This window comes from Colossoma macropomum, unplaced genomic scaffold (genome assembly GCF_904425465.1).
Source record: "Colossoma macropomum unplaced genomic scaffold, Colossoma_macropomum, whole genome shotgun sequence".
NCBI classification, from domain to species: Eukaryota; Metazoa; Chordata; class Actinopteri; order Characiformes; family Serrasalmidae; genus Colossoma; species Colossoma macropomum.
Window position 1 is genome coordinate 14,557,564 of NW_023494786.1, and position 14,191 is coordinate 14,571,754.

Genomic DNA, 14,191 nt, shown 5'->3' on the forward strand with positions numbered 1-14,191 from the left:
GTGAATAGAAAAGCTGCCTTTGGAGATAAACTCCCTCATGTGTTTACTATTTTTATATCTGAGCTGCCCTCCACTCGATTGGGGCTGGGAGTCTTTAGCACTTCAGGACAAACAAAATCTGAAGTGTCTGTTCCCTGTAGGATGAAGCCCTCAGCATGTACTCTTTACATGTACTTCAGTTAGAAATTAGTCCAGTCCAGTGAATTTGCGTCATACCTGTTCTTGTTGGGTTTTTTCTCCCCAAGAAAGTCTTAACATTGTCCAAACTACGTTCTTTCTCTTTCGTGTGCTTTTTATTTGTGACATCAGCTTTAGTTGGATTTTCATTGCTTTTCTTTTGACGGTTTCGTGTTTGAACAGAGACCAATCATTGTCCCCAGACACCAGCGGTTCTTCCCTATAGGATACTGTTGTAATGACAAAGCCTGTAAGGAGAGTTGATCAGTGGAATTGCGCCATTTGGAGCAAAGCAGGTTGGAACCATTGGTGTGATGGGTGTCTCTTTGTTTTCCCATCTCTTTCTCCTGTTTGTATTTATATACTGTACTGGTTTTGATTTATACTTCCCTTGTTTTCTTCACCATTAATTACATTTACATGCACACAATAGCCCAGCCAAGTCCTTAGCTAGGCTTAGAAACTACACTAAGCAAAGACATTTACATGATTTCTATAAAAAAAAAATAGTCTATTTGTAGTCCAGTTTACTTTTATTTCAGAATGTACTAAAAAAGAGAAGTCTTGTATTTTACTCTCTCTCTTTCTCTCTCTCTCTTTCTCTTTCTCTTTCTCTATCTCTTTCCAAAAATTAGAACTCTATTCACTGTTTTTGAAAATAGGTTGTATAAATGTTGGTAATGCTGCACCTTCATTTCTGTTCATTTTTGTGATATTACTGGTTCGGGTTGATTGTTTGGGCATCTCTCAGATTTTGGAGGCGTGCACATGAACCATATGTTTTAACCTGCAAGCTACAGTTGTCTGTGAACAGAAACATAAATCAGCCTTTAGTTTACATATGAATTTCCCTCCTTTTCTAAAAACACTGACAGGCAACCAGTCATGATTCATTTTTACATTATTATTTTCCAACTTCTCTTTATGCTTTGTACTGTTCAGACTGTTTTCTCACTGATATATGAAGACTATTATATGTAAATGATCTCTTATCTGAATTGCCTGATTCAAAAAAACAGTCTGAGGTAGAACATTCCTTATAACCTCCATAAGTGGACATATATAAATGCATTGGCTATGGAATGAGAAGTGAATAATATACTCTAAAGTTTTAACAATCTTTACATTCCAAAGTGAAGTAAAAAATTATGAAAATTTGGTTTCCATGATATTGACCCTTTAATAGCAGACATGTTCCCAAAGCAGTTTTACGGATATCTGGGTCTAGACCCTTAGATGGACAGACTGAGGAGAACAGCGGCAAGGAAAACAAGATAATCAGGATAGTTTTTATGTATACAATATCGTATTTGAAAATACCAGTGCTCCCTTTTTTACATGTGGATCAGTTAAAGTCATCAGTGTTAACACTGAATAAACTTACAGTGTTGTCACTCATCAAATATATCAAAGGGTTTGCAGCCCCATGCGAGTCAGTGGAGTGAGTGAAGCATATACACATCCAAATCTCAAACAGTCCAGCTAATATCAGTGTTGACCATATGTTGTAAGAAATGGTCTACTAAGACCTCAGTCAGACCTCAGTCAGAGCCTCCGACTGACCTGTGCTCTTTACATGATCATGTTAGACTAGCGGTCTAACTTACAACTGATATCGCACCACTGATGTGCATGTAAATGTAGTCAATGTGTACCACGGCTGAAGTTACTTTTGCTTGTTTAGTTCATAATAAATATAATGAATTCATACTGCTCTACTTTTTGGCCTTTTCTAAATGTTTGTATGTCTATGATCTACAGGACACAAGAGAGTATGAAGTCTCCATTTAGCCACACTGCTGATATCCACCCTGAGGGCCTCAAGCCCTTCTTTGCCTTGTGGAAGTTCCCCCAGCACCTCTCCTCTCTTCTGTGACCTCCTCTGATCTTCTCTGATCTCCTCCAATCTTCATCTTGACCTCATCACCCTCGTACTGTTCTTTCCTGCTCTGCTGTAAATATCCTGATCATCAGAGAACTTCCACAAGCACTGCAAAGAGCGTGGAGAACATGATCTTATTTTTGTAGAGATTAAATAGCAGTGGCCTAGCAGCAGTGCTTGTACAGTTTTTATCCAGTGATGGAGCCTACAGAATGAAATAAAACAACTGGAAATCGAAAGACACTCTCATCCAGTCAGTTGATGTCTCGCTATATAAGGATTTTTTTTTTATTTATTTGGTTGTTATTATTATTATTTATTTAAATGTTCCAGTCTTGTTGCTTCACAACTACAGAGAGGCTGTGATGAAACTTGTAGAACAGGAGAAAATGTTTTTTCATTTGTGAAAATGAAAATGGGTCAGTCGAAATCTGATCATGATGTGGAAATATTATTTTGGAAAAAAAAACTCATCAAATTGATTTACTGTATGTCTAACATGCACACTTTTGGCAAATAAACATATGCATGTTTTATAATTTCCTTTGCTCTGTTTTCCATACTTTTGAATGTCAGTGGGAGGAAATGCTTGTTGCGTTTGGACAGAGGTGTGGGACATATCCACAGACATCCATCCAGAAGTGTATGTTGGGGTGTGTCAGTTTTCAGGAACATTGGAAAAGTGAAGCACTGAATTTACTTTATTGAAATGTGTGCATTATTTCTACATGAATGAAACAGGTAACACTAGGCTCCCACTACTTCTACTTAAGATCATAAACTACTAGCTCAAGACCAATTACTGAAGTATTACTTTTTAATCAACATAATAGTTTATTACAGTTTTTTTGAGTAATCAGTCAGGATATGTTTGGTGCCCCACTTACTTGGTGTAACAATTACTAACTAGTTCATAAGTGCATAAGCATTCATAAAGGAACCAAACTGTACAGTGTTTCTATGAAATATATTACATTAACAAGTTTAGTGAACATTTACTATTTATTTAATTATTCATTTACTGTTTTATTTCATTTACTATTTATTTGCATACAGGTATACTTTATTCATAAGAAAATTATGTATGCATTTAAATTCAATGCACTGTTTTTTCAGTGAAGGGAGAAATATTACCCAGCCCCCCCACCCCCCAACGAAAAAATAAAATAAAATAAACTTGGACTGTGGTCATGATCAAAAAGCAGCACTTAAAGCAATGGCTCACTGAAAAACCTAATTTGCACATTTTTACATTGTAGATCAGCCAAGACGCATTTGATGTGCAAAGTTTGCTTTTTATTTTTGTACTGGAGCTACGAGGCTAATGTAGTGTAAAGCAGTAAAAAAGTAATGAAAGTCCAAGTCACCCAAAAAATCCCTGGTTGACAGACTTCTGTTACATAAATCTTGTAGCTCCACTGCAAAACTCAGAAGCATAATTTGCATTGTAAACGTGTTTTGGCTGATCTACTACAGAGAAAATTATGCAAATTAGATTTTTGGACAACTGTTCTTTTAACAGCCATGTTGTTCTGTTATCACTGGTCTAGAACCAGAGCCTGTGGATGGTACAGTCTTAATTCTGTGTGGTCTGATATAAAGACAAGATGTTGAGTTGCTTTGGCACATTTTAAAAACAAAGGAAAAAACACACGATACTCATAATACACATTAAACTAAGATGGCAAAATTAGTTGTTTTGCATCCAAATTGCCATTTTAATGGTGTCAGCATTAGCTGTCTATCACATTCTATCATAAACTACAGTATTTTACATTCCAAAGTCTTTGTCCTTCTGAAAAACATCAACCCAACGTTTGGAAGATATAGATCAATTGGCTGTTATGTAAAATGCTACTGAGAGAAACATTTTTCACCAAGCACTGATTCTACTGTACTGCATGTACCATGTGCTCAATGCAGATTTTGCTACAAGAGTTGAATGGCACACTGCACTATGACAGCAACAAAATAGTGACCGGTCACTTGATTTGTTAAAAAGGTAAAGGGATATGATCGAGGGATGTTGCACTTCTTCACCAAAAAGACGTAACTCTATATAGAAGAAAAAAAAACATGTTTTGGAGCCTTGAGGAAGTGTCTTCAGGAAGTAATATACATGCATGATAGCAATGTAAGCAAACTGGTTTAAAAAACAATGTGTGGTTTGTACATTTGTCTTTGCTCTTCTGGGTTTTATCAGACAGTTGGCTTTTTGTATGTAATCTGTCATACAAAGGAACTCTTAATTAGAAAAATCAAATTCAAGTTAATCTGTATCACAATTTGCTTGATTTTAATCAATTATACACATACATATATTAGGTAAATAGTTTCCATTCATCAGATAAGTCTTTCCTAAGCACGTGTTAGAGAAGAGAAAATCTAGCCACATACTGTACTGTGAAATATTGTTCATTAGAGCAAGCATATTAATTGTATTTAGCCTACATTCTTTGACCCAGTGAGGTCAACACATAGAACCGAATGTAAGCAGCATGTAAGTGAATAAGGAATTAGTGCAAACATTGTCACCTATAAACTGTACAGAAAGACTGTGATCTCATAGCAGATTCAAGTAATTAAGACTTTAAAGCACAGGCATGCAGTGATGGTAAAGCAGTGTGTGATCAGTCTGTGGTGGATGTTGTAAAGGGTCTAGATTAGTCCAGGTGGATGATGTGGGGCATCAGTGCATTCAGTAATCTGACCACCTCAGAGGAAAAAGCTGTTGCATAGTCTGGAGTTGGTGGTGCTTCGGTACCTTCTGCCAGATGGCAGGAGGGTGAAGGGTCCATGAGAGGGGTGGGAGGGGTTGTCCACAATGCTGGCAGCCTTGCAGATGCAGCACTTGTGGTAGGAGGTGTCAATGTTGGGTAAAGACACTCCGATGATCTTCTCATCTGCCCTCACAGTGTAGGGTCCTGCGGTCTCAGTTCCAATAGCAGACAATAAGACAGCTGGTCAGGATGCTCTCTATTTCCCCCCTTGTAAAAGGTAGTGAGGAATGAGAGAAGAGGGGACATTTGCTCTCTTCATCTTTTATAGGAACCAAAGTAAAGCATTTGCTGTCATATCTAATTTTGTACATTTATTAGCTTTTATACATTTACGTTTGAGTGATTTTCATAAGCAAGTAACTGCAGATGTAGAGCATAAGCTACAGTCTCTAAGTGAGGTGGCCATGAGAGCCTACAGTCCACTAGGTGGCAGTACAGCCACTGAAATGCTCTGTGTTCTTCATTTCATTCAATCTGTCCAGTCATTTCATTAAAGCTTAAAGATACAATAAGTAAAATTGGAGCTCTAGGGCTAATATGTTGAAGTGCAGCACCTGATTTGCTTACTCCTTAGGAACTCTATCTAGTTCTGCGATTAAATGTAGTCTTCTGCAGGCTGTGAAATGTACTATTTTAACCTTCCTCAAAAATGCTGTTAGTCAGTTGCTGCGTGAACTTTAAAAGTGAAAGTACATAAAAAACATCATGATATGCAAAATGTTCAAATGTTAAAGGACATTAAGCTTGTACAGAAGTAATGGTATGATATAGCATAGCTACACAAGCATCAACAGCTTGCTGAATATTTCAGAACGACACCTGGTTTTAAAGAGGCGTATTGCTAAAATGGGCAGTGATATTTACTACTGCAACTGCAACATTGGCTAAATTGTTCAATGTTTCTGTTCTTTCTTCTAAACATGCTATTATTATAGCTATCTACAATCATTTCAGTGTGCTGTGGGAAATGTTAAATGCATTGCTGCATTTTTGTGGAATTTGCAATGAGCTACCTAAGATAGTATGAGTTTAGGAGTCCTTTTACACTCTATCACAGAACTCTTTTAGCAGTTTATCCGTGTAGACGGAGAACTCAGGCTTTTCTCTTTTATCACCAGAACTTCTTAAAATGAAATGCTCATGTTAATCTATGTTTCTTTCTTTGAGACAATCTGAGGATAGACATTTTTTCCTCTGGGCTACTAATATTTTTGTCATGTTCTACATATTTGTACAGGTTATTTTAATAGTAAAATAGTAAAAAAAAACTATTACCTACTGCAGCTTTGAGCATGTATTTCTTCTCTGTGTTTTCCTGGGCCTACACCGTTTTCCTGCTCTAACCACCACTTTGCCATCATGAAGAGCTTGATAATGTGGGAGATTTTTAAAAGTATTTAAATAATTAGGTGTAAGATTTTCATGGAATTTATGAATATGGTTGGGAAAATAGTAACTTCATCATTTATGTTTAATTTGATTCCATAGTTAATCACAATATGCTGAGTTGGTTCTCTCTCGCTGTGCATGCATTAGGCTTTGTCCCAAAGTGCTGCAAACTGTATCACTGAGTTTTAACCATGTCTGGGAAACACTACTCAGTCTCATCTTAGCATAAATTGTATCTATAACAGGGACACTTTGCCACTGTCTAAGAACCTTGGCCTGCACAAACACAGAGAGCCCTAGTTTCGACCATTGTTTTTTCATCCTTTTTTATTTACAAAGCATACAGTCTTAAGACAAAGGTTCTTTAAGGGTTCTTTAGAAAAGAAAATGGTTTTATATAAAAGTAAAAACATTCAAAGAACCCTTTGCATAATTAAAGGGTTCTTTGCATCGTGAAATAGTTCTACAGATTGATGGAGAGTGTGTGGTACATGTTTCTATACAGAACGCTTTTGGAAAGGGTTCCATATAGCACCCAAAGCTTGTTACGAAACAAGCTTGTTACAATAGAAGAACTCTTTTTGCAAAGGGTTCTATATAACAAAAAGAGTTCTTCTATTGTAACAAGCTTGTTTCGTAGGTAAAACTATCTAGAGCACATTCTTCATCAATCTGAAGAGCCATTTTATGATGCAAAGAGCCCTTTAATCATGCAAAGGGTTCTTTGAGTGTTCACGGTTCTATCTAGAACCATTTTCTTTACTGAAGAACCCTCAAAGAATAATCTTTTTAAGAGTGTATATTTGAACACTTCCTTGTTTAGTGACAATTAGGAATAATCAATAGATTCTGACTTTTGTTCTCTTTAGATCAATGAAAAAATGAAAAGTGTGGTATGTTAACTGATGTTATGTAATCAAGAGCACAGTCCCATCTTCTGAAAGTGTTTTAACTCGTAGATAATGTATTATTAAATGCAATAGATTAAGGCCAGTCATTATCATTTTATGTAATGGTCTATGAATGAACAGGACTGAAACAGTCTGATGAAAGATGACACGGCACTTTTAGAAGAGACAAAGGTGATTGTCACAGAAGGCCGAGGCTAAGTAAAGAAACAAAGTATGTAAAAGGTACAAACATGTTAGATATAATAGAACTCAGTGAAGTCAGAGGTGCATGTTACAAAGACAGACAGGTGGGATGAGGTAATGGGGGTGGGGGGCTGCCCTCAGAGCAGTATAAAAAAGATTTGAGTTCCCTGTTTTTTTAGTCGCAGCCATGAGCAGCTCAGATTAACCCTTGTATTTGTGAAGCCTCAATCTTTAAAAGATTGTACGTTTCTCTGCAGTTCTTGGTGTTGAACTGCTTTCTGTTTCGTATTAGATGAGGTTTTATGTCTGAATTAAACGCACGCCAATCTATCTGATGAGTGTTGGCAACAGAAAATAACTCTAAAGCCAGCTCTGCGGCTGTAAACACAGGTTCAGCTGGGTTGTTAGGTCGTGTACTGGCGTGAACTCACTAACTATTCGACTCGTCTGTCCGGATTGGCTACGGAAGCGCTTCCCTCTATACACAGAAACTGTGAGAGAGCGAACTGTAAGGGTGCGTAAATAAAACCGGCCATGTCTGCGTTCATTCTGTTTGTTGGAGTCTCTGTAGCTGTTTTCATTTTAATCCGGAAAATTGTGTCCGGGGCGAGATGTAAAAGTAAGGCGAAACTTAGCGGCAAAACGGTGATCGTTACAGGTAAGTGGTTTCCTGTCCTCGCTGTTTGGCTCTGAGTCAGTCCAGCCTGCTGTGCTGTGTTAGCTGAAGCTCTGTGTTACTGCAGGCAGTAACACTGGCATCGGGAGAGAAACGGCGGTGGATCTGGCCAGAAGAGGAGCTCGAGTCATCCTCGCGTGCCGGAGTAAAGGCCGGGGTGAAGCGGCCGTGGCTATCGTGAAAAGAGTGAGACATTTAGCCGTTTTAGCTGTTACGTCACTAACTTTAAATCAGCTCAGCTCCGTGATCTGAAACGCCGTGTTGTTGTTCACAGGAGAGCCAGAGCAGTAACGTGGTGTTCATGCAGCTGGACCTGGCCAGTCTGAAGTCCGTTCGCGCCTTCGCTGAGACTTTCCTCAAAACCGAGAAGAGACTCGACATCCTCATCAACAATGCAGGTTCGGCCACCTTCAAACACCAATCAGTAACAAACGTTTATTTAGGACTCATTTCAGCAAAGTAACTGCTTTAACCGAGTCATAGCAACTTTCAGTGAGACTTTTAACCCTGAGAAAGACACGTCTGATACAAATTAGCAATGAGCCCTCTATTTAGCATGACTGCTCACCAAACGTGGCTCAGAACTACATATCCCAGCTATCCCAGCAGTCCATTCTGAACATGTGTGGCTAATAAAAAACTCTAATGTTCCGAGCCTCGCACTGTTTTGGACCAAAACATGGGATATTTTCCCCCTAGTCTTATCATGTTTACTGATTAAAAAATACAACATGTAAATAAAAGATGAACATACTCGAATTTGAGGAAGTTTTGTTTAGGCATCAGTGGTCATCACTTTTTAGCTTCAATGGCCCCATCTACTTCATCATTGACAGTGGCTCCACTCCAGCTCCAGGACCCCCTGCCCTGGACAGTTTCAACTGTCCCCTGCCTCAACACAATCCAGCTTATCAAACTTTATGACTTGCATCAGGTTTTTTGGGGTGGGGAACGAATGAAACTACATGGTTTTGTGCAAACTTTTATATAATTATAGAATATACATGGATTCTGGGCGTGTAACTTAATTTTAAATGATTTTACTATGTATAGATAGATAGATAGATAGATAGATATAAATGATTGGACATGCTAAATTGCCCCTAGGTGTGAGTGTGTGTGTGTGTGTGTGTGATGGTACATGTCTGTGTGTCTGCCATGCGATAGACTGGTAACCCGTCCAGGGTGTTTCCTGCCTTCCACCACTGACCGCTGGGAGAGGCTCCAGCACCCCCTGCGAACTACAAGGATTAACGGCTTGGATAGTGTGTGTGTGTGTGTGTGTGTGTGTGTGTGTGTGTGTCTGTCTGTGTGTGTGTGTGTGTGTATAAAACTAACACCCCAAAAATGCATGTAGCCATCCTGCTTTTTATGGTCAGTGGCTTTCTAAAAACAGTTTAAAAGGGAAAAGAATGAAAATACATCAACAAAGCAAGTGCTTAAGTTCCTTAGAGTTGATGAACATGCTTTGTCACAGTTATTACATAATCGCCTAATTATGTGCGATGCAGTCATTTTTCACAGCCATTGGATTTTACAATCATATTACGCTGCAACAAGCAAAATCAGAATAGGTTTGAGGAAAAATAAACGAAAGAAAGCAGTAAATGCATTCATAAAGACACATCATGAAAACAAAAGTTCTAACTTTTTAACTTTAAACATGTTTACAGGGCAACCTTGAATAATGCTTGTTTATTTGTATACAAAGTATAGCATATAGCCATGTCACTAATTCTACTGTTTTTAGCGTGTATGCAAGCAGAATAAGTGGTGGATTTTTTTGCTTATATTTTCATTCTAAAGAAAAAGAAACAAGTTTGTTTGACTCTACACATGATTGTGTGTAACTGTAGACATTTGTGTGAGTGTACGTGCGCAACAGTGTAGTGCATCATTTCGACAGTACAATCAATGTTAGCTACTATGTAAACATTTCTAGGAAGCAAGATGGCAAATCAGCCAATTAAACCTTTTTAGGCTTGTACTAATGGCTGCATACGATGAACAAGAAAAGACAATGCAGGCATTGATAGCAGTTATCTGTATGACAGTTATTCATCAACTACAGTTTCATGTAGTTCATGTAGGCCCCACCTCCACCACAGCCAGTTCTACTCATGCTTAAATATGGCTTTGTCTTTTTTAGGCATTTATATGCAGGGCACTACAGAGGATGGCTTGGGCTTAATGTTTGGAGTCAATCACATTGGTCACTTCCTCCTGACCAATCTGTTGCTGGACAGGCTGAAAGAGTGTGGTCCGAGTAGAATAGTTACAGTGTCCTCAACACTTCATCAGAGTGGAAACCTTGATTTTAGCCTCCTTAGTGCACATAAGGAGTTTGGAACAGGCGATTCCACCTTGGACGTTTTCAGGATATACAGCCACAGCAAGCTGTGCAATGTGCTGTTCACGCATGAGCTTGCAAAGAGGCTGCAAGGAACCAGTGTCACCTGCTACAGCCTCCATCCAGGTCAGTGTTCCTCTCCAGAATGTTACAGAGTTATAAATATAGTTGGATGTCACTGTTATGACTTGATGATCTTTGTTTATGTTTTCTAGGGGTTATCAATTCTGAGCTGGCCCGCTCTACCCACCCAGTGTTGAGGAAAATCCTGAAACCCATTGGAGCCGTGTTCTTTAAGGATGTGGAGGCAGGGGCTCAGACCACTATACACTGTGCTGTGCAGGAGGGCATTGAAGGCCTGAGTGGTCAGTATTTCTCCAACTGTGCAGTGAAGAAAGTCCAGCCCAAAGCTCGGGACGATGCAGTGGCCAAGAAGCTTTGGGAAGTGAGTGAGAAGCTGTGCGGCCTCTCCTGAGTTAACCTTTAGCCCTTATAGCTGACCAGCATAGCCTTAGATTTCAGAGGCGTTTACACATTTGTACATCAAAACAGCCTGTGTTTGAACGTAGACTGTAGCATGTAAGATGTTTTTGTTATGATTATCGTATTTTTTTGGGATGTTCTGAATTAGTAAAATGAAGGCCATGTTTGACCTCATACTTTGCTTATAATAAAACTACAAAGAAAGATCATGCCTGAACTGTTTCTTAGTACTTCATCACAAATACTCAGTTAAACCCAGTTATTCAGTGTAAAACATCATTGATTAGAAAATGGATTAATTAGCAATGATTAGTTGACAGTTTGTATGATAACGTATATTTTACTTTTTTACATCATGAAAATATATATATTATATAAGTCATATGCAAAAGTTTTGAGTGCCCCTGGTCAAATTAGATGTTTATATATATATATATATATATATATATATATATATATATATATATATATATATATATATATATATATAATGCTGGTTATCTTTTTTACAGATAAGTCGTTAGAAATGATATGCATGATTTGGTATTGCACAGTTAAATGTATATTGTTTTGCCTATTTAGAAATTATTATTATTGTTAATAATCATAAGAAGAAGAAGAAGAAGAAGAATTACATTTATAGTCACAGCCGTTCTTATGTTCCCAGTCCTTCTGGAAGTTTCTGGTCCTTCCTTTCATAGATGAAATTTTGTCTTGGGCAAATAAGACCAATCCCTTTGGTCATGGCAGATTAGATCCGTGTGTTGTCCCATGACAGAGACCGCATTTGCCAAGTCCTGGATGAGTAGCTTTAGCTGTATAACTTTTCACTGTTCTTGCTGAACAAGACTGCTTTCTGTTCTGCAACCTCTGCCTCTGTTACAGTATTTACATGTGACAGGGGGGCAGTAGTAGCAAAGCAGCAAATCAAATGTAATGAAGTTTCACAGCAGAGCAGATCACCCACATGTTGCGTTTCAGATCTCTTTATCAGTGGTGGCACACCTAGAAGTGACATCCATAATAGTTGTGGATATAATTACGTATTGTTTTTCAGCTCCAATTGTAGAGGCCAATGTGTAGTTTTGTTTACCTTGTTTAACACAGGTCTAAAAGGATTTATCATTAGCCAATGACATGATGCAGGTACAGGGAAACACAAATGTGCAGTGCATTCAAAGCTCTGGACTTTGTGCTTTGTCAATTGTACAAGTAGAGCAAATGTAGCCTTCACTCCATCACGTAAAGATAAACAAACATGCTAGCAAATTAAAAAGCTATAATAATAATAATAATAATAATAATATATGACACTTATAAAGCACTTTCCAAGAATGAAAGACACTTAAAATTACAGCGGTAAATGGAACCACAGAAAACAAACAAGAAAACATAGTAATACATAGATAAACAACACCAGAGAGGACTTAGGGAAGACCTACTAGAGGAGTAGTTTAGGTTTGAGGAAGGTTGTAGAATCAGATTGTTGGACTTGCAGAGGGAGACTTCCTGAGATGAGGGGCAAATCTCGAAAATGCTTGATGGCCACAGCTAGGGAGGTTAGATGGATAAATGGTCAGTAGCCCAGCTGAAGAACACCTGATAGTACAAGTAGGTTTGTAGTGAAGAAGAAGATCAGACAGATAAGAAGAAGCTAGATTGTTTAGAGCTTTGTATGTGAACAGGAGAACTTTGTGGTACTGTATGGGAAGCCAGTGAGGATTTTGGAGAAAGGGTGTAATGTAATTATGTGAGCACGAGTGAGAAGACGAGTAGTATAGTTCTGGACCATCTGGAGTTTGTGAAGAAAAGAAGTGCCAGTTCTGGCAAAAAAAGAGTTGCAATAGTCCAAGCAGGTGAAGATGAAATATTTCAGCAGCAGACTGAGAAAGACGTTCTGATTTTGGCGATACTGAAAAAAATGAACTTCTAACAACAAAATTGATGTGGGCTTCTAATGAAGGAATCAAGATTTCAAAACAGTGGGGAAGGGGACACAGTATACATTATCAATAATGAGAGTAAGAGATCTAGGTTTTTTTGAGGGTTGATATAGAGACAATGAGGATGAGCTCAGTCTTGTCACTGTTTAGCATGAAAAAAAAAGTTTTCAAATTGACATGTTTCCAAATGAGTTAGGAGTGGATTTTTAATGGATTTAGTCCTAAGTTGTCATCCACGTAACAGAAAAATTAATTTGAAGCGACGTATGATATGTCTGAGAGGGAGTATATAAATAACAAACGAGAGGTCCGAGAACTGAACCTTGTGGAACCCCTTGAGTGACAGCAGAGGTGGAAGAAGTATTGCCAGATAGAGTAATATACTGCTTTCTATCAGGTAAGAGAAGAACCTGTCCATGCCCACACACAACACACCATGGCAAAAGGTGCACTTAAATCAAGTAATATAAGTATGCTAAGAGCACCAGCACAAGAAGACACAAGAAGATCATTAATGACCGTAATCAAAGCAGTTTCAGTGCTGTGAAATGGATGGAATCCTGACTGGAAAGGTTCAAAGAGATTATTGATGAGCAACAGATGAGCAATGGAATGTCCAAGATCTTCAGACAGGAACAGAGGATTAGAGACGTGTGGTAGTTCTCACAATTTGACGGGTCTAGGTCCTAAGGATAGTAGTAACTGCAGCGATCGTAGAAGGAACCTGGCCAAAAAACAGTGATTGATTAGGAAGGGATGTGATATGAGGGACTAGAGCAGGGAGACAAGCTTTAGTTAAGGCTGTAGAGAGGGGGTCGATGGAGAAGGTGGTGGTTTTAGAAGCAGTAATTATATCAGCAATGTAACAAAATGTTACTTTTGAAATAAGAAAGACATGAAGTTCTGAAGTTTCACCAGTTTTGAGGGTTTTAAATAGCTTGTTGAAAGGTGCATAAGGCAGATCTATGCTGCTGATAAGCACAGCATGAACAGATAATTTAGATTTCTTAAGTTCTTCCCCCTGACTTACTAAAAAGCTCTGTCTTAGTTTTGGCCAATAAATAGTATCATTGCTAGTTAATTTAATGTACTATGTTAGACTGTCACTGTTCTTTGGGTACAAGGAAGGTAACAAATCAGCTGCTCCTCACATTAATTAATTTTGGAGCATTAATTGTGACTTGTGATTTTACTGTTTTATTTGAGTTTCTTCCACACTGGGAAAAAAGTTAAAAGTGCTTTTGACATTTCATTTTCATTGTCAATGGTCTGACATAAAAACGGAATATTTGCAAAAGCAGTCATCTTATTGTTAGATTATCTTCATACTGGCATTAAGAGTGCTCATAGCCATGCTCGTGCTGCCACCGAAAAGTAATCTTTGCACTAAGATGCTTTTGGAAAACCCAGTTCTGAT

General features: G+C 38.2%; 2 protein-coding genes across 3 annotated transcripts in view; both read left to right on the plus strand.

Annotated features, from left to right (window-relative positions):
• sez6b (seizure related 6 homolog b) overlaps positions 1-2,602 on the plus strand; it is a 270,984-nt gene extending 268,382 nt beyond the window's left edge. For both annotated transcript variants that reach the window (XM_036561553.1, XM_036561557.1), the window contains exon 18: positions 1,939-2,602. In XM_036561553.1, coding sequence (XP_036417446.1) covers positions 1,939-1,968 — 30 coding nt within the window. In that variant the 3' untranslated portion in view covers positions 1,969-2,602. The remainder of the gene's footprint in view (positions 1-1,938) is intronic.
• A 4,816-nt stretch (positions 2,603-7,418) lies between these two features.
• Positions 7,419-11,040, plus strand: dhrs13b.1 (dehydrogenase/reductase (SDR family) member 13b.1). The gene is made up of 5 exons (XM_036561585.1): positions 7,419-7,980; positions 8,066-8,184; positions 8,273-8,396; positions 10,148-10,474; positions 10,564-11,040. The coding sequence occupies exons 1-5, from the start codon at positions 7,857-7,859 to the stop codon at positions 10,821-10,823; spliced, it is 954 nt and encodes a 317-aa protein (XP_036417478.1). The 5' UTR covers positions 7,419-7,856; the 3' UTR covers positions 10,824-11,040.
• The last annotated feature ends 3,151 nt before the right edge of the window (positions 11,041-14,191 follow it).

What these genes read in the sequence shown, in the direction of transcription:
- dhrs13b.1 (XM_036561585.1), top strand. Translation starts at nt 7,857, where the DNA reads ATGTCTGCGTTCATTCTGTTTGTTGGAGTCTCTGTAGCTGTTTTCATT. An exon ending in CCGTGGCTATCGTGAAAAGA is followed by an intron (nt 8,185 to 8,272) that starts GTGAGACATTTA and finishes TGTTGTTCACAG; the next exon opens with GAGAGCCAGAGCAGTAACGT. An exon ending in CATCCTCATCAACAATGCAG is followed by an intron (nt 8,397 to 10,147) that starts GTTCGGCCACCT and finishes TGTCTTTTTTAG; the next exon opens with GCATTTATATGCAGGGCACT.